Source organism: Balaenoptera borealis, assembly GCF_965194805.1.
Source record: "Balaenoptera borealis genome assembly, chromosome: 3".
NCBI classification, from domain to species: domain Eukaryota; kingdom Metazoa; phylum Chordata; class Mammalia; order Artiodactyla; family Balaenopteridae; genus Balaenoptera; species Balaenoptera borealis.
The window spans coordinates 86,077,436-86,098,188 of NC_138866.1; the positions used below are offsets into that span (position 1 = coordinate 86,077,436).

The 20,753-nt window shown below is 41.9% G+C and overlaps 2 protein-coding genes across 3 annotated transcripts in view; one reads left to right on the plus strand and one right to left on the minus strand.

Moving 5' to 3' along the window:
• Positions 1–963: 963 nt before the first annotated feature.
• ZSCAN29 (zinc finger and SCAN domain containing 29) lies at positions 964–11,920 on the minus strand (the record flags this gene model as incomplete). Of its 2 annotated transcripts, none has more annotated exons than XM_082388753.1 (5): positions 964–4,036; positions 5,044–5,511; positions 7,811–8,506; positions 10,492–10,696; positions 11,414–11,920. In XM_082388753.1, the coding sequence occupies 5 exons, from the start codon at positions 11,492–11,494 to the stop codon at positions 3,168–3,170; spliced, it is 2,319 nt and encodes a 772-aa protein (XP_082244879.1). In that variant the 3' UTR covers positions 964–3,167. The 2 variants fall into 2 exon arrangements, with proteins under 2 accessions (XP_082244879.1, XP_082244878.1); XM_082388752.1 differs by having other exon boundaries at positions 11,180–11,494.
• Positions 11,921–12,840: 920 nt separating this feature from the next.
• Positions 12,841–20,753, plus strand: part of TUBGCP4 (tubulin gamma complex component 4) — a 46,309-nt gene continuing 38,396 nt past the window's right edge. Inside the window, exon 1 of the mRNA XM_082388767.1 lies at positions 12,841–12,979. Coding sequence (XP_082244893.1) covers positions 12,902–12,979 — 78 coding nt within the window. The 5' untranslated portion in view covers positions 12,841–12,901. The remainder of the gene's footprint in view (positions 12,980–20,753) is intronic.

A 20,753-nucleotide genomic window follows, 5' to 3' on the forward strand; every position in this document is an offset into this window, starting at 1 on the left:
TTTTAACATCTTTATTGGAGTATAATTGCTTTACAATGGTGTGTTAGTTTCTGCTGTATAACAGTGAATCAGCTATACATATACATATATCCCCATATCGACTCCCTCTTGCGTCTCCCTCCCACCCTCCCTATCCCACCCCTCTAGGTGGACACAAAGCACCGAGCTGATCTCCCTGTGCTATGCGGCTGCTTCCCACTAGCTTTCTATTTTACGTTTGGTAGTGTATATATGTCCATGCCACTCTCTCATCTCAGCTTACCCTTCCACCTCCCCGTGTCCTCAAGTCCATTCTCTACGTCTGCATCTTTATTCCTGTCCTGCCCCTAGGTTCTTCAGAACCATTTTTTTTTTTTTTTTTAGATTCCATATATCTGTGTTAGCATACGGTATTCGTTTTTCTCTTTCTGACTTACTTCACCCTGTATGACAGTCTCTAGGTCCATCCACCTCATTACAAATAACTCAATTTCGTTTCTTTTTATGGCTGAGTAATATTCCATTGTATATATGTGCCACATCTTCTTTATCCATTCATCTGTCAATGGACACTTAGGTTGCTTCCATGTCCTGGCTATTGTAAATAGAGCTGCGTGAACATTGTGGTACATGACTCTTTGAATTATGGTTTTCTTGCCCTATTCCTTTTGCACATTCTCTTCATCTGGAGGTTGCAGGGCTGCTCCTGGGTCTTTTAAAATTGACTCATTCTCCACGCCCAGTTATGATGGGTCCCAATGGATATGGATACAGATACTAAGGAAAGATTTTTGTTTCTATTTTACCACATTCTAATTTGTTCTTCAGCCTAGAACATAAAGATTCAGACAGGCATACTTGTAGTAACCCCATACAGGCAGCCAGAAAAAGCAGGTAAAGATTTATCTTTTCCTACCAGCAACAACTTAATCATAATTTGCATATATACATTTAAAAAAAAAAAACACCTAGAGAACCACTGGGCATTTTATAGATAGAATTTTTATTAACATGATATCCCTGAGAGGCAGATTAAGGTGTAAACACTGTTCTGCTTTACAGAAAGGGAAATGGAGGCAGGTTGACTTACACATAAGACATCTGGAACCAGAATTTGTATCTGTTGGTACCACACCAGTGCTTTTCCCACAAGACTATACATAGACATACTGAAGACAGTGATCTCTCATTTTTTAAAAAACACTATAGCACACTTCCTAAACTATCTCAGATCCCGAGGCATCGCTTTAGACTCGTGTTTCTTGTATCTTCCTGTCTGCTTAGGCAACATAATTGAGACACCATCTCCCCTTAATTCGTAAGAGTTAGGAATTAGGAAATTCCCTCAGCACCAGAACCCTAATTAATCTTTCATCTACCATAGTAAGCTATGGATTTTAGAAAATTCTACCTCCCCACTTCTCTCTCAGATCTCATTCCCATCCCAACTCATTCAATGTGACTAATGATGCAGCTGCTTATCCCAGGCCTTGGCCATCACTCACGTTCTTCTTTCCTCTGAACTGCCCATTGAAGTATCTTCTTAAGATACTGGTTTCTGACCTTCGTCTCCCATAGGAGCTCGTCCCCTAAGACTGCTCATCCTTCTTCCCCAGCGCCAGTCGGCTGTTTCCTTGTCAGTAAGCACAGCACAGTACCTGATTTACTCTGGAGGATGGAAGCCCATCTCCTGTCTGCCTGGCACTCCATGTTTTAGCTGAGGCAAGTCCCTCTCTGCCTTCTGCACGGCCCGTATCTTGCTACTCCTCCAATTTTGTGCTACTCCAAGCTTTGTCTAACCTTCCTTACAGTCTGTCCTTTGCCCTCTGCTCCCTTGCTCCCCAGTTTTCCCATTTCTCACCCATTCAGCACTCAGTTTTGCAATGAGTTTTGGAAAGTTCATCCCACCTAGTAACCTTCCCTCTGAGCACTTCCTGCTTCATGAAGCCTTCCTGATTAAAGAGAAGAAAATATCTCTCAAATTTTTTTCCAAACTCTAATGCATTAGACCTTAAGGTTTATGCATAGTGTTACTACCTAGCTTTCTAGATTTCTCTAAAACTGTTGCAGCTATACATGTGCACTATTTGTCCATGTCAGTGTCATCTGTTTTAGGTTGTAAGGAAGAGGACAGGGTCTGTTTAACTTGTGCTGTACCCGCTCATCATACTGCTATGAACATGTGGGCAATTAATTCAATACTATTTGATCATAAAGATCAGAATTACACTTGCATTTGAAGAACTGCTTTTAAAAGTAGATGTATACAGTTGAATATGTGTGCATGTGTGTGTGTGTAAGTATTGTCAACTCCACTGACCAAAGATAATCTGTGTTTAGAGTGTGTGGAATACGGACAATTCCCTCTTGGCAGTTCTAACTGCTTTCCCTATCACCGCATCCAACTGGCTTGCTCTTTAGGCTTCTGGACCACAAGGGACACATGAAATTCCGATGAGATGGACCAGAAAAAAAAAATCACACCAGACGCTGTAAATACAGTATTTTTCTATTCCAAAGCTTCTAGGGCTTGGAAGAAACTAAGAAATCCAGGGTTCACACCTCAATATTTATACGAGGTTTACATTGTTTCCCCATATAGCACACCTAGGTTCTTGACAAAATGACTTATAGGTCAGAACCAAATTGGACACTTAAACTCTCCTTCTTTAAGGTAAAGGAAGAGTGTGCATGACAAATATGTCATTCTGAGCACAGGGTTAAGTGAGCAGGAAAAGTCATTCTTTTTTGCATTTCCATTGCTATATAAAGAGCTACACCCATTCAATGAGAATTCTTACTACCTCTCCATGAAATGCTGCTGTGATGGGTTTTTCTAGTTGAAATGCAGTTTATAACAGGATGAGTAAAGAAGGGTGCACGTCAAACTCATAGGATCTATTACTGTGTCCTCTCTATTAAGGGAACAACATAGGCACTGAGAGGGAAAGGTGTTACCGTCAATAAGGGCAAGGAGATGGAATGAAATCTTCCTTTCATTCTTAAGATGCTTTGGGAATTTGACTCTAGATCCAGGAGAAACATAGAAACAAACAGTGGGGTAAATTCTAGAGTACTTCCTAAACTAGCCAGGCACAGATTAGGAGATGGATCTCACTATTGGAGGACTTTTCTAAACAATTTCAATACATGTAATGAGACTGTTTTCTTCATAGATCTTCAGGGGCTTACTTAGGGGCTGGCTGTGAGAGAAGTTTTTCTCGTGTGTGGATCTCTCGGTGCTTATTAAGAGCAGAGCTTTTACTGAAGCACTTGCCACAGTCATGACACCCATAGGGTTTCTCTCCTGTGTGGGTTCTGTGGTGTGCACGTAAGTCAGAACTCTTACTGAAACTCTTTCCACAGTCAGGACACACATGGGGTCTCTCTCCTGTGTGTATCCTTCGATGTGCACTAAAATGAGAACTGTTATTGAAGCTTTTTCCACACTCTTCACACTGATAGGGCTTTTCTCCTGTGTGGGTTCTCTGGTGAATGATAAGGCTTGAGCTCTGGTTGAAGCGTTTTCCACACTCACCACACTGATACGGTTTCTCTCCTGTGTGGATTCTTCTATGGGTGATGAAATTTGAACTGTCACGGAAGCTTTTCCCACAGTCAAGACATTTATAAGGTTTCTCTCCAGTGTGGATTCTCCGGTGTCTAATGAGGCGTGCACTCCGACTGAAGCTTTTCCCACAGTCAGCACATTTATATGGATTTTCTACTTGAGGGGATATCTGATGCATGAGATGGGAGTTTGGACCAAAGCTTTTGCCATATCTGAGATATTTATAGGGTCTCTCCCCCAAGTAAGGTCTCTGATGACTTAGAACTTTACCTAAACTCCTCTCTGGGAATGCTGGTTTTCCTCTTCTCTCCCCTGGGGTCTTCTCCCACTGTCTTCCTGATCTACATTCACTCTCAGTGCCTTTACCTTGATTAAGATGCCGGGGAATTTTCCTCTCAGACCTTGCAAGTAACGTCCTGTGTAGTTGTACTTCCTCAGCAATATCCCGTTTTAGATTCTCTTCATTCTCAAATCCAGCCTCAAAACCTGACATAAGAATAGAATTTTAAAAGTTATCTGTTTTCTCAATTGTTATGTACCAGGGTAAAGCAAGTATCACATTAGATGATTAAATGTAAAAATTAGGGAGCTCTAGATCCCAAATAACTACCATCTGTTAAAATTCCGATGTTTTACTTCTCTAATGGAATCGATGCTCTGTGGAACACACTTAAAGAATGCTGATCTAAAGAACTTTTGGAAAAGAAAACTTACTTATCAAATGCCCAAGCACTGTGTTAGGTGCTTCACTGTGGTACTTCATTTACATCAACCTTATGAGGTAGGTCTTAATATACGAGCGAATTTACAGGGTTAAGTAACTTGCTCTAAGGTACTCAACTAATAAACAACATAGTCCAGATTCACATACATAATATATGTGTGACTCCAAAATCAGAATAATTTTTCTCACAAGGAGGGAAGCCATAATGAAGTTTTGGGGTTCTTTTTCTTATACAGTAGCTGAGATTCAAAGGATCAGTTCCCTCAGAAATCTCAGACTTTTGCATAAGTGTGTCTGAAGAAAGAGGTTATCAGGTTTTCATATATGTGAATAAAGCAAGCATACAGCTGGTTTACAAGCTGAAACTAGAAGAAAAAACAAATGAGAATGAACTTTAAAAATCAACTTCATCCATCTGTGGGTATATGACATGCTACTTGGGAAATGTAGGCTTTCAGATTCCCTGCTAGGTAAACTGCCTAGTAACCTAGCAGGTCACATGCAGATGATGGCTAATTTACAAAGTCTGCAGCCATCTCAGATTGATGCTGTAGTGTGAGGAGGCAAGTCAAGTGAACAGGGGATATAAACTAGCTGCTTTATAACAGACAGGAAACATGGAGAAGAGAGAATGTGGTCACAATAAGAATCCATGAGAGCTGGGTGTAGAGGCCACTTCTGGTTTTCAATCTCATGATTCTTCTCCTAAATCCCACTGCCTTCCCTTTGCTATTTGCTATTTCTACCTTAAGAAGTAAAAGGATCTTACCACTGGGGCTCTGAAATAAGACTGGAGCACGGGTCATAGCCTCTGGGGGTACCTCGGTATCCTCTTCATCATCTTCAGAATCTTCTTCTATGGCCTCATCTGCTTCCTCGGCTTGCTTCTCGGCTTCGGCCTCACTGGTCTCCTGGGTGGGACACAAGGCTGCCTCCTCTTCCCGGCCATCACTGGGCACGGCAGCACCCCGGGCACTCACCAAAGCATCCATCTCTTCAAAGAAGGGACAGGTCTCTGGTGCTTGGCCATTCTTGACCTTCCGATAGCTGGTGTGGAGGCTTTTAAACTTGGTCCGACACTGCTCTGGTGTCCTAAGGAAGCCATATTCCCATAACCGCTCAGCCACTGCTCCATACAACTGGCTGTTGCGGTGGCAGTTCTGGAGGGCTTCATAAAACTGAGTCTCGCTAAGAATTGCAAGGTAGGTCTTTGTCTCTTCATAGCCCCAGTGTACACCTGCCACCAGAAGAGAAATTTCAGCACCACTTAATCCAAGGCTTTATAGTCTCAATTCCTCAGTCCTATCATCTGCATCATGAAAAATCACCTAAGCTCGGGCTCCTAGGTGAAAAAGTAAAAACACCTCATGTTTCCAAAATCAATACAAACTCTCAGAATGTTTTGCTTCTCTATAGCCTATATCAATTTCACAGAGACCTTTATTCCTACATTCTGTTCAAAAGAGGCCTTTCCACCTTATCACTGTAACAATCATTATGTACACTGAGGCAGGTGTACAGAATGCATTTCCCCATTCTTCTGGTAGTTCTGGAATTCTGATCCTAATTAGAAAATAACTGGTATGGGGAAGAAGACCCACAGTCAGTCACTGTCAGCCATGAGCCATCCCTAAATTCTCTGATCAATCTTTTTCTACCAGTTCTACTTCCTTATGAATTAAGTTTCCCATAGAATGAAATGACTCAAAATCCCAAGGAAGAGTCTCTTTCAGAATCACACTGCTGCTTAATCCAATCCCTTTTATGGCCCTTCTTCACTTGCCACAATCTCAAAAAAAGCCAGCCCAGCAATAGCAAAGACCTGAAGGGTACAAGATAAGAACCTGTAGTCATGCACCTTCTTACAAGCAAAGGAGTGGCAGAGCCAGAAAGAGGAAGGAAGCAGAGCAGATAGCATCTCCTGGCCTGAACTCTGCTAATGCTGCAGGCCACCCCAACTTGGGCAGTACTTCTTCAGGATGACTACAGGCTCTGCTCCCTGAAGGTACCCAAGGGAGAGGGAAGGGAGATTCTAAGAGCCTTCCTCCCACTTGAGAGCCAGCTGGAGATTACATTGCTTCCGTTACCCTCCACTCAATGCAAGTGAAGCAGCTAGCACATGTGCCATGTTTGTGATTTACCGAAATTTATTCCAGTGAAAAAAACAGGAAAAAAAATTTTTTTTTTTTTTTAAATTTAGGCCATGCAGCTTGCAGGATCTTAGTTCCCAGACCAGAGATAGAACCCGTGCTCCCTGCAGTGGAAGCTCGGAGTCCCAATCACTGGACCACCAGGGAAATCCCAAAAATTCTTTTAAAAAAGGAAAAGGAGGGGTTTCCCTGGTGGTGCAATGGTTAAGAATCTGCCTGCCAATGCAGGGGACATGGGTTCGAGCCCTGGTCCGGGAAGATCCCACATGCCGTGGAGCAACTAAGCCCATGCGCCACAACTACTGAGCCTGCGTGCCACAACTACTGAAGCCCACGTGCCTAGAGCCTGTGCTCCATAACAAGAGAAGCCACCGCAATGAGAAGCCAGCGCACCACAATGAAGAGTAGCCCCTGCTCGACACAACTAGAGAAAGCCCGCGTGCAGCAACGAAGACCCAATGCAGCCATAAATAAATAAATAAATAAATAAATTTATTTTAAAAAGGAAAACAAAAAATTCAAGACAGAAGAAGACTAGAACAGAACAAAAGTAACAACACATATAATAAAACATGGAAGGGACACATAACTGTTCCCAGTGGAACTGCAACTCTGGAGTAGTCCTGCTGCTGTGCCACATTTTACAGTTGAGGACGCAAACTGTGAAATGGTCAGATAGCTGTGCGAGGTCACCCAGCTGATTAGTGGTCAGGGTTAGAAACGAAGTCTCCTGATTCATACTTCGTGCTCTTCCCATAGCAACATGGTTGTACAAAATTACATCAACAGAAGTAAGTGATATTTTAAAATGGTTCCATATGCAAATAATATTTCAGCAGAGTGTTAAGCAAGGTTTCTTGCTGCAAGACTTCTTAGTCCTGTTAAAATGCCAACGTGTGTTGCAGATCTCACACAGGAAACAAAATGTTTCCCCAACTTTGGGCAGTCCTTCACTATGCTCTTCTAAGTAAAAAGGAACACATAATAACCTTGAGTTTGGAGAAGTAAAGATAAAACACCAGTTCATATAAGATGCTCAACAAATATTAGTTCCCCTTAAAGATAATACAGTACCAAGTTTTTCTCAGCCTTCAGTGATTTTATAATCAGGAAAAAATATTTTAAGAAAGAAATGGAAGGAATGATACTCCTTTTCAGGAGTCTCTTGAATTTTCTGAGTGTATTTCTTTAAAATATCTAAAATTATTCTCTACTTACTATTAGCTCACTGATTTTCCCACAAAAGAGAATGAAATACACAAAGAACTGAGAAGTGCCTCTGTTCTCTAAGTGACAAAGCTGGCAGGTGACATTAAGCTTCCTGACTCCACATCCAGCCTCATAACTCCTCAGTCTAATCCTAAAACCCCAAGAAGAAAAGCTTACCACTTGGGCTTCGGAAAAGGACGGGTGTGGTGGAGTTGTCGGGGTCCTGGGGGGTGGCCTCCTGGCCCACTTCCTCACTGTCAGACTCTTCAGCCATGGCCTCTTCTCCCTCCTTGTGCTGCCAGTCCTGTTGCTCTGGCTCCTCAGTCTCAGCATCACTGCCCACCAGGCCAGAGTGAGAGGCTGCCTCCTCCAGGCCATTACTGGGCAGGGCAATGACCTGGGCACTCATCAGGGCTTCCATCTCTTCAAAGAAGGGGCAGGTCTCAGGTGGGTGGCCACTCTTGACTTTCCGATAGCTCTTCTGGAGACCTTTGAACTTGGTCCTACACTGCTCCAGGGTCCGGAGGAACCCATACTCCCGGAGCCGCTCAGCCACAGCCCCATACACTTGGCTGTTTCGATGACAGTTTCGGAGAGCCTCATAAAACTCAGTTTGACTGAGAATTGCGAGGAGAGTTCTGGTCTCTTCATAGCCCCAGTGCACACCTGCCACCTTCTCATCCTCGAAGCCCCAGTGATCCTGTTCCACCCAGCTTCTTCTCTCTCTCCTGGATGGTAACAGATCAGCATGCATTCGTCTGTCTCCTGTGTGACTGCCTCTTGGGAGTTCCTTCTCCTTGGAGCCCAGATCTGGGATCCACGGCTCTCCTTGCTCCAACTTGGAGACCACACTGGATTTAGGAAATGGAAATCCTGCTTGCAGGGAAGCAAACAAAGGATATCATAGTTTGGACTGATCATAAAAAACATCTCTGAGTTCAGACCTGCCTTTTTTATCCAAGAGGCTTATAAAGAAAAGTATCTAAGAAAATGTTTCCAGAAAGTTCAATGGGTTGAAGAAAGTGGGGAAAAATACATGAAACCTCAAAAAATGAGAAATATTTTATTTTCCAGAGCAGGGTGACAAGAGAGGAAAACGTTCTGTTGTGTGTTCAGAGCAGATAATTCTGTTCCAAGTTGCTCCCTAGCTCTCCTAACCACTTGTAGGCAGGTCCTGCACTGCTGGAAACAGTCACCTCCTGCCTCCTACATAGCTGACCAACGTGGGGGTTAATCCAAGTACAGCTCGTAGCAGGCCCTCTGGATCCATGGTTCCTCCACATCTGCAGACTTACCCAACCACAGTACTGTAGTAATTACTATTGAAAAATATCCATGTATAAGTGGACCCACACAGTTCAAACTCACGTTGTCCAAGGTTCAGCTGTAGTTCTCTACTTGGGACCAGAGAATTAAACTCAGAGTGATTTCAAGGGGGAGACTGTCTTCAACTCTTCCATTTCCTTCACACTGAGTCACGAAGTTCTAAAGCTTTTTCCCTTAGTATATCCTTTATTCCTACTGCCACCATCCAAGTCTAGACCCCTTACCTTCTCACACCTGGGTAACTGCAGCAGTCACTGTCCTACCTAACTCCAGGCTCTGGCTTCCTCAGCTCACATGCTATTTGTATTGCCAAACCTTAACCTGAGTGGTTACCAGGCATGGCCCGTTCAAAGCAGACTCCTCTCTCCAGAACACAGCACACGTTTATTCACCACTCTGTGCCTTTCCTTTAACTCCCTCCCTTCTATCGAAATTTAACCCATCAGTGCCCCCATGAAGCCTTCCCTACAGCCCTCCCTCGTCTCCCACTCTGCCAAACCCCTATTGTACTCACACAATTGAGTAACAAGTCATTGTTTGGCATTGTTTCAGTACAGTTCAGTTCAGCACATATTTATGTTCACTTTTGTGTTCTCAATCATATTATAGGCTTTTTGAGGATAGGCACCTTTTCTCATTGCAGAGTACCCTGCAAGGTGTTGAGCACATGGTAGGTGTTCAAAACTGATTAATTCTGCAAGTCTGTGTGTGCGGTTGAGGGACTGCATCTGGTTGACTAAACAGAGACCACTACCAGACTGGCTGAGAAGGCTAGCGTCTTGGATGATAAGATCAGCATTCAAAACAACCTCAACAAGTTAAAGAAGTGATCAAAGAAAAAAACACACAAAATGGAGTTCTGCAGAGTACAAAGAAGAAAAACAAGTTCCACAAAATCAAGTTTAAGAATAAGAACTAGGCACAAAGACAATGGGGAAAGCTCTAAGAGACAGGGGAGTATCAAGTGAACGACAATCCTTAGTTGAGTTATACGGAAAGAAAGTGTAGTGAAATTCTGAAGTAAAATTCATACTCTGCCTCTACCTACCAGACCCTCACTGGAATAATATATATAATTTAATTCTCCACAATTAACATGCTATTTGGAGAACTTAAAGTTTCCAAGGGAGAGTAACAAAAACTTAGTAGGTCTGAAGAATGGAGCTTCTGGGGAAAAGCAGAAAGAAACAAATATAGTTTAATATGGAGAAAGAAAATGACTAAAAGGAAGATGTGCTTTCAAGTATAGAAAAGAATTTTTATCTAGAAAATACTGACGTAGTGTCATCATTACCAGGAGGAAAGAAACTCCAAGTTCTGGAAAAAGTAGGGAGCCATCCTCTGGCAGACTTTTCAAAAGAGGAAATAGAAGAACTGCAGCAGAGAGCTAAACTATATGCCTTCAGGAGGTCCCCAACAACTGCATACTCTATTTCCACTCATTCCTGAAATCCCTTTCCCACTCACTACTCCCAACCCTACTTCCCAATTTAGAATGGCATCCTATCTTGCCATATAAATCTACTCCTCACCGCTCCTTTGAAAAGGTCTGAGCTTCTCCTTTGGGTTCATCTGCTCCTGTGGTCCCAGGTCTGGGTTTCTTGCCCTCTCTTTCTTGGGTACACCCCTGGGCTGGGGTTCCACTGACTCCTGCCGAACACTTAATAACTCTCGTGATGATTTCAGGGGTGTCATCTTCTCCAAGCGTACTTCCTGCCCCTTCACAGAGACTGTGACCTAGAAACAACCCCCATGAATTGTCACTGCAAGGTCATAATGAGGGGTATTCCCAGAGGAGACTATTTATTACCCCAAAAGAAATCATCCTTTTGGGATATGGCTAGGGTTGGGGCGGGGGGTGGTTAATAGTGAACAAGGGTCTTTCTTAGTCCATTACTGTTAGCTTAGAGCAGCTGGAACTACAAAAGAAAAAGATCAAAATAGTAAACCCGACTCCAGGCTAAAAAATAGCTCCCCTTTCTTCCCTATTAAGTAAAAAACTATGAAACTATGAATAACTCGTTATGATACCTAGCAAAGGTACACCCAGGTAGCATCTCCCGATAAGCTCTATCTGAAAAAGTTACCTGTTAAAGGACCAGAAGTATAAGCATCACCAAGGGAGACTGTGCCCCACTTTAAATCTGACTGTGCCTTAATTTGGCCTTTTATCCTGCCCCTGCCCAGTCACACACTTCTGAATACCCCCTCCCTGCTCACCGAACGTCCAGGTCTTCCAGGCTCTCTTTCTAAATCTTCCACCAGAGCCACTGCCTCCTCTCCACTTTCTGGACATTGCTTTTGTACCCATTTCTGGATCTCCCCAGGTAAGACGGTCAGGAACTGCTCTAGCACCAACAATTCTACAATCTGCTCCTTGGTGCGCACCTCCGGCTTTAGCCACCGACAGCAAAGTTCCCAGAGTTGGCTGAAAGCCTCCCGGGGCCCAGCTACCTCCTGGTAATGAAATCTCCTGAAGCGCTGTCGGAAGGTCTCAGAGTTAGTGCCATTCCCTCTCACGGTGGGTTTGGCCATCGTTCACAGCAGAAAGCAGCTTCCCTCCACTTAAGGGTCTAGGTTCCAGGGCTTACACCCATCTTCTCATGTCCTTGGAGAATCACCTGCAGATGCGTCTCTTTCTGTAAGAAGAGTTTCCTCCTAGGGTAGAGAGAGATGGCACTATCAGAAGGAATACACTCATATGTCTAAAGTCTTGCCAGAGCTGGCCTGACTTTCCAGATGCTCCACGTAGCACCAACTTCAGGACAGCAAGCCAAAACTGAGCATGAAGGTGAGAGACCATTCAAAAGCTGCATTTCTGGGCGCCTTCCAGGGCAGCCCGAGTAAGCAGCAAAGAATAGAAAGTACTGTCTGTTCCTCTTCCACCTCCCCCAAATCTGACCCACTGAGCTCCCCTGACCAGTGTAGCATAGTGTGTTCAAACCATATGGGAGCTCGAGAGGTTCTAAAGGCATGTCACCATCCTGCTGAAGGCAACGAAAAGCCTCTGTCCAGCGGGTCGCAGCTGATCTCCCCCAGTACCTCCGCCGTCCTTCCCCGGGCCCTCTCCGTCCGCCCCGCTCCCTCGGACTCCACCACTACCAATTCCCACCCCAGACAAAAATCAAGTACTGAATACTGGGTCTTTGTTCTCCCTCACAGCAGAAGTAACCGCTCAGTAAATAGCCGGGAACTAGTGACTGGAAACCTCGCGCGTTGACAGAAGTTGGTTTTGGCTCCTGAAGCGAGGGCCGGGTGGGCTTGGGGAGAGTCCCACTGAGTTGGTGGAGAGGGGGAGTCCGAAGGGGCAGTAGTCATGGGTCTCCTGAGGACGAGCTCGGGTGCTGGCCAGGCGCTCCGAGGGCTGCAAGGTTCGCGGGTGCGGGGTTCCGGCCTCTTTGTCTTCTCTCCCTCCGGCCAGGTCACTCTCGAAAGCCGTCGTGAGCCCCTCCAGAGGCCTCCGACCGGGCTAAGCGCCCTGAGAGCACCCTCCGACCCACTCCTGGGATATTCTCCCTCTCGGGTTGTCGCTCAACCCACTCGCATTTCTGACCGCGGGCTAGCCTCACCCGCTCGGGGTAGGGCTCCAGCCCGGGTTCTCCAGCCTCCCAGTCCAGCTCCCAAACCGGAAGTCCGAGCGGCCGACCCGGGGGCTGGAGGCGCATGCGCAAGAGAACCTCCCGCGACTCCTGCGGAGCACCCGCTGGAGCCAACGAGTGGGCCCAGCCGAGCGCGGCTCACTTCCGGGACGCGGCGCGCCGACCCCTTCCCGGCTTCCCGTCAGCTCTCCTCAGCAGTAGTCTCGGCGGGTACAGTCAGGAGGAACTGCCCGTCCCGGGGTCCTGTGCGCGTGTAGAGGAGGGAGCGCTCGCCTCTTTGGTCGCCTGGTGAGGCTCTGGAGGAGGGTGCGACGGATATAGGGACTCGAGGTTCGCCGCGGGAATGATCCACGAACTGCTCTTGGCTCTGAGCGGGTATCCAGGGTCCATTTTCACCTGGAACAAGCGGAGTGGCCTGCAGGTACTGTCCGCCTCAGCGCGGGAACTAGCGAGAGCGGAACGGGTGGAGCAGGCTAGTGCCAAGGGGAGGAGTCTGAGGGACTGAGAAGGCGGGACTTGCACGGGCCGAGGCGTGGGGGGCTTGTCCCTGGGCAGGTAACCGGAGGGCTCAGTAATTGTATGTGCTTTTAAACTGGGTTTTGAAAGCTAGTCCAAATACATAGTGCCTGACACACAATAAGGGTTCAGCCAGTTTTGTTGGATGAAAAAGTGAGAGTGTCTCCCTTATTACTCCTCGCCCGGGAAATTTCTGCACTAGGAGAATTTGGAGGGGGACCTTCATGTAACCAGGAGTGTGTGAGGGGGAAGGGCTATGTGCTATATGCTTTATCTCATTTAATCTTCACAACCACCTATCTCCATTTCAGAGATTAAATCCCGGTGTCAGGGATCACGTAGCGATTAGCAAACTTGGTCTTGAGCCCAGTTTGCTGTTTTGTTTTGTTTTGTTTTGTTGTAGACTTTTTAATGATGGCCGTTGTGACTGGTGTAAGTGGTATCTCACTGTAGTTTTGCTTTGCATTTCTCTAATAAGTAGGGATGTTGAACATCTTTTCACATCTAAAGGGTATTATAAAAATAATTGTGTCCTCTATATATATATAGAGTTTATTGCTGTTATTACCATTGAAAATAATCTGCATTCGTTGTTGGTGGTGGGATTGAAACAAAATACAAATCTGATATATTTTAAGATTTAGGAGTGATTTTAACCAGTTTACTTAGATTTAAAGTTGAGAAAACTGAGGCAAAGTGAAGTTAAGTTACTTGTGAAAGTCAAAGCTAGTAAGTGATGAAGCAGAAATTCAAATCCATGCCTTTGTTATTTTATTTCCTTATATTTTGACTGATGGGTTATTTAGATGTGTACTGTTTAATTTCCAAGTATTTGGAGGGGTTTTTCTAGATATCGTAATGATTTCTAATTTAATTGCATTATAGTCAGAGAACAAGCTCTGTCAGATTTCAAATTTTCAAAATTTTGTTGAGCCTTATTTTTATCCTTGGTAATACTCCTTTTCTTGAGACCTACTTTGTCTGATAGTAACATAGCCAAGCCTGACAGAAAAACAGATTTTTATGTTTACTGTATGTTATGTCATTTTCCTTCCTTTTACTTTCAAACTATGTCTTTTTTTTGTTTGTTTTGTTACTCACATCACTCTGTTATTGATCAAATTAGTCATACAGTCAACTGGGTCATTCCATCATTGGATGACTTGAATAATATTTTTTTTTATACAGCAGGTTGTTATTAGTCATCAATTTTATACACATCAGTGTATACACGTCAATCCCAATCGCCCAATTCATCACACCACCACCCCCCCCCGCCACTTTCCCCCCTTGGTGGCCATACATTTGTTCTCTACATCTGTGTCTCCATTTCTGCCCTGCAAGCCGGTTCATCTGTACCATTTTTCTAGCTTCCACATATATGTGCTAACATACGATATTTGTTTTTCTCTTTCTGACTTACTTCAGTCTGTATGACAGTCTCTAGATCCATCCACATCTCAACAAATGACCCAGTTTTGTTCCTTTTTATGGCTGAGTAATATTCCATTGTATATATGTACCACATCTTCTTTATCCATTCGTCTGTCGATGGGCATTTAGGTTGCTTCCATGACCTGGCTATTGTAAATAGTGCTGCAGTGAACATTCGGGTGCATGTGTCTTTTTGAATTATGGTTTTCTCTGGGCATATGCCCAGTAGTAGGATTGCTGGGTCATATGATAATTCTATTTTTAGTTCTTTAAGGAACCTCCATACTGTTCTCCATAGTGGCTGTATCAATTTACATTCCCACCAACAGTGCAAGAGGGTTCCTTTTTCTCCACACCCTCTCCAGCATTTGTTGTTTGTAGATTTTCTGATGATGCCCATTCTAACTGGTGTGAGGTGATACCTCATTGTAGTTTTGATTTGCATTTCTCTAGTAATTAGTGATGTTGAGCAGTTTTTCATGTGCTTCTTGGCCATCTGTATGTCTTCTTTGGAGAAATGTCTATTTAGGTCTTCTGCCCATTTTTGGATTGGGTTGTTTGTTTCTTTAATATTGAGCTGCATGAGCTGTTTATATATTTTGGAGATTAATCCTTTGTCCGTTGATTCGTTTGCAAATATTTTCTCCCATTCTGACGGTTGTCTTTTCGTCTTGTTTATAGTTTCCTTTGCTGTGCAAAAGCTTTGAAGTTTCATTAGGTCCCATTTGTTTATTTTTGTTTTTATTTCCATTACTCTAGGAGATGGATCAAAAAAGATCTTGCTGTGATTTATGTCAAAGAGTGTTCTTCCTATGTTTTCCTCTAAGAGTTTTATAGTGTCCGGTCTTATATTTAGGTCTCGAATCCATTTTGAGTTTATTTTTGTGTATGGTGTTAGGGAGTGTTCTAATTTCATTCTTTTCCATCTAGCTGTCCAGTTTTCCCAGCACCACTTATTGAAGAGACTGTCTTTTCTCCATTGTATATCCTTGCCTCCTTTGTCATAGATTAGTTGACCATAGGTGCGTGGGTTTATCTCTGGGCTTTCTATCTTGTTCCATTGATCTACGTTTCTGTTTTTGTGCCAGTACCATATTGTCTTGATTACTGTAGCTTTATAGTGTAGTCTGAAGTCAGGGAGTCTGATTCCTCCAGCTCCGTTTTTATCCCTCAAGACTGCTTTGGCTGTTTGGGGTCTTTTGTGTCTCCATACAAATTTTAAGATTTTCTGTTCTGGTTCTGTAAAAAATGCCATTGGTAATTTGATAGGGATTGCATTGAATCTGTAGATTGCTTTGGGTAGTATACTCATTTTCACAATATTGATTCTTCCAATCCAAGAACATGGTATATCTCTCCATCTGTTGGTGTCATCTTTAATTTCTTTCATCAGTGTCTTATAGTTTCCTGCATACAGGTCTTTTGTCTCCCTAGGTAGGTTTATTACTAGGTATTTTATTCTTTTTGTTGCAGTGGTAAATGGGAGTGTTTCCTTAATTTCTCTTTCAGACTTTTCATCATTAGTGTATAGGAATGCAAGAGATTTCTGTGCATTAATTTTGTATCCTGCAACTTTACCAAATTCATTGATTAGCTCTAGTAGTTTTCTGGTGGCACCTTTAAGATTCTCTATGTATAATATAATGTCATCTGCAAACAGGGACAGTTTTACTTCTTCTTTTCCAATTTGTATTCCTTTTATTTCTTTTTCTTCTCTGATTGCTGTGGCTAGGACTTCCATAACTATGTTGAATAATAGTGGTGAGGGTGGACATCCTTGTCTTCTTCCTGATCTTAGAGGAAATGCTTCCAGTTTTTCACCATTGAGAATGATGTTTGCTGTGGGTTTGTCATATATGGCCTTTATTATGTTGAGGTAGGTTCCCTCTATGCCCACTTTCTGGAGAGTTTTTATCATAAATGGATGTTGAATTTTGTCAAAAGCTTTTTCTGCATCTATTGAGATGATTATATGGTTTTTCTCCTTCCATTTATTAATATGATGTATCACATTGATTGATTTGCATATATTGAAGAATCCTTGCATATCTGGGATAAATCCTACTTGATCATGGTGTATGATCCTTTTAATATGTTGTTGGATTCTGTTTGCTAGTATTTTGTTGAGGATTTTTGCATCTATATTCATCAGTGATATTGGTCTGTAATTTTCTTTTTGTGTAGTATCTTTGTCTGGTTTTGGTATCAGGGTGGCCTCATAGAATGAGTTTGGGAGTGTTCCTTCCTCTGCAATTTTTTGGAAGAGTTTGAGAAGGATGGGTGTTAGCTCTTCTCTAAATGTTTGATAGAATTCACCTGTGAAGCCATCTGGTCCTGGACTTTTGTTTGTTGGAAGATTTTTAATCATAGTTTCAATTTCATTACTTGTGATTGGTCTGTTCATATTTTCTATTTCTTCCTGGTTCAGTCTTGGAGCTTATACCTTTCTAAGAATTTGTCCATTTCTTCCAGGTTGTCCATTTTATTGGCATAGAGTTGCTTGTAGTAGTCTCTTAGGATGCTTTGTATTTCTGCGGTGTCTGTTGTAACTTCTCGTTTTTCATTTCTAATTTCATTGATTTGAGTCCTGTCCCTCTTTTTCTTGATCAGTCTGGCTAATGGTTTATCAATTTTGTTTATCTTCTCAAAGAATCAGCTTTTAGTTTTATTGATCTTTGCTATTGTTTTCTTTGTTTCTATTTCATTTATTTCTGCTCTGATCTTTATGATTTCTTTCCTTCTGCTAACTTTGGGTTTTGTTTTTTCTTCTTTCTCTAGTTCCTTTAGGTGTAAGGTTAGATTGTTTATTTGAGATTTTTCTTGTTTCTTGAGGTAGACTTGTATAGCTATAAACTTCCCTCTTAGAACTGCTTTTGCTGCATCCCATAGGTTTTGGATCGTCGTGTTTTCATTGTCATTTGTCTCTAGGTATTTTTTGATTTCCTCTTTGATTTCTTCAGTGATCTCTTGGTTATTTAGTAACGTATTGTTTAGCCTCCATGTGTTTGTGTTTTTTATGTTTTTTTCCCTGTAATTGATTTCTAATCTCATAGTGTTGTGGTCAGAAAAGATGCTTGATATGATTTCAGTTTTCTTAAATTTGCTGAGGTTTGATTTGTGACCCAAGATGTGATCTATCCTGGAGAATGTTCCGTGCGCACTTGAGAAGAAAGTGTAATCTGCTGTTTTTGGATGGAATGTCCTGTACATATCAAATCTATCTGGTCTGTTGTGTCATTTAAAGCTTCTGTTTCCTTTTGAACCCAGTTTTGTCTGGCTCCAGTATCTGAACCACTCTTTTCTACTCCTGCTTCCAGTAGTATTATCTAATCATCTCCATAACTTAGTAACTTAGGTATTGTTGGCCCCAGTTTACAAATGAGCAAACTGAAGTTCAGAGAACTTTGTGGTGGCTAGTCTTGATAAGGCAAGATTTGAATCTAGCTCTGTGGGATCACAAAGTCATGCCTGTTCCTATGAGAATTGGTAGTATAGGCTGTAGAGGAGCAGAAAATTTACATTCTTGGTCTATAAAACTTACAAATCAAACAGATTCCTTTTGTTATTATTTCTTTTCTCCTGTAAAACTAACACAATGCCAGGAATATAGGAGAAAAATATTCAGGAAGTAATTGTGTGTGCTAAGTAAAAAGAGACGAAAGAATATGGGAACAATAGCTGCCTTCCTTTTTTTCTTATAAAAACGTCTCAATCGGATATTTTCCTCCTTAAGTTCTCAGCTTTAAAGTTACCTTCTCAGAAAAACCTTCTCTGACCACCTTTTTAAGTATACTCCTTATGCCATTATTTTCTATCACAGCAACTTGTTTATTTCCCTTATAGGACATCACAATTCATATTATTTATTGTTGTTACTTATGTTTAGTCTTTCTCTCACATAGTTGCCCATGGGGGCTAAGACCACAGTGGTCTTCTTCATAGATGTACCAGGAGCCCCTAGTACAGTTTCTGCCACATAGTACGTATTAAGATATTTGTGAAAGAAAAAATTTGCACCAAAATCAGCAAATATTGCATACTTTCTGCAGAACAGTGTTTTTCACATTTCGATAAAGGGAAAAATTGTCATGAATGCCCAGTGTTGATAAAAATAATTTTATTGTAATACTGAATATGTATACACATTAAGCTAAGTATAAACTCAAGCATATTGCTCTTAAACAACTGTAAAACCAATTATTTTTACAAAGTAAATAAAACTACCAAACTGATAAATTCAAATTGACATTAATCTAATGCAGCTTCTCAGCATTGGCACTACTGACATTTTGGACTGGATAATTCTTTGCTGTGGGGGCCGTTCTGTGCATTGTAGGATGTTTAGCAGCATCCATGACCTCTACTTGCTAGATGCCAGTGGTATCCCCTGAGGTGTGGCAACCAAAAATATCTCCAGACATTACCATGTCCCTTGGGGGCAAAATTGCCCCCACTGAGAACCACTGATCTAATGTAATATATACTGTTGTTTTGCTAAAACTAAATTGTCAACATTGAGTTTAATGGTAGAATGACTTTTCTGCAGATCTGGCTCTCTGTTTTCTATTTTGACTTCAGTAACTCTTATGAAGAGAATGCCTGTTCATATAAGTAGGTTGTACCAAATGGTACCAATAACTTTAAGGTATCGTTTGTTGTTTCAGAGTAACCAGACCTGGAACTTTTCTAAAACTCTGCCAACAAACACTGCTCAAATGCCAATTTTAATAAGAGTATCACTTAATAACTGAGTAGAGCTGTCCTAATAAGAAAAAATTGCTGACATGTATTGAGCACTTGCTATGTGCTTGGCATATGTGATTTACATGTATTAATTTATTTAATCCTCACAATTATCATCTTTATAGGTATGAAAACTGAGGCACAGAGGGGTATTGCTTGCCTAAGATTTCCAGCAAGTAAGAGGCAACTCAGGGATTCAAACCCAGGCAATCTGGCTCCAGAGACCAGGTTCTTAAGGACTATGTCATGCTACCTCTTAAGTTGTTAACTTGAAGATATGGTTAGCATTGTGTCATTAAAATCTACATTAAATGGAGTCCTAATCAAATTATTGTGGAATCAGTAACAGAAAAATTCTTCTTCACCTATTTATTACTACAGTTACTGTCACATAAAGATGGCTTCCACAAAATACAATACAATATGAATGTGAAATATTCTGAGTTCCTTGGGAGTAGTAAATATGTCTGATTTTGTTCACTATTTAATCTTGGAATGTTAGCACAGTGCCTGGGATAAGTACGTGGTCACTAAAAGTTGGTTGACTCTCCAAAGAAGATATACAATGGCCAATAAACAAATGAAAAGATGATCAATATCACTAATCATTAGGGAAATGCAAATCAAAAGCACAATGAGATATCATTTTATACCCTTTAGGATGGTTATTACCAAAAAAACAGAAAATAACAAGTGTTGGTGGGGTTGTAGAGAAATTAGAACCCTTGTGCATTGCTGGTGGAAATGTAAAATGGTGCAGTCCCTGTGGAAAACGATATGGTGACTCCTCCAAAAATTAAACACAGAATTACCAAATGATCCAGCAGTTTTATTCCTGGGTATATACCCAAAAGAAGTGAAAGCAGGGACTCAAATAGATACTTGTACACCCATGTTCATAGCAGCATTATTCACAATAGCCAAAAGGCAGAAGCAACTCAGATGTCCATAGACAAATGAAGTGAATAAACAAAATGCGGCATGTACATACAATGGAATATTATTCAGCCTTAGAAAGGAGAGAAATTCTAACACGTGCTACAACATGGATGAACCTTGAAGACACTATGCTAAGTGAAATAAGCCAGTCACGAAAGGATAAATATTGTAGAGTAATCAAATTCATAGAGACAGAAATTAGAAGGGTACTTGCCAGGGTGTGTGGGGGAAGGAACAATGGGGAGTCATTGTTCAAGAGGTACAGAGTTTTAGTTTGGGAAGATGAAAAAGTTCTGGAGATGGATGGTGGTGATGGTTGCACAACATAGTGAATGCACTTAATGCCACTAAACTGTACACTTGATAATGGCTAAAATGGTAACTTTTATGTATATTTTGCTATGATTTTTTTCTTAGTTGATTGAATGAATACATTCTCCCACTACTATTTTTCTGCTTGAACTGCTGTGAAATCTTTACATACCATATTAGGCTATCATTTGGCCATGATTTAAATTAAAAATACAAATGAAAATATGGACACTAAATTATATGTCCAGTTA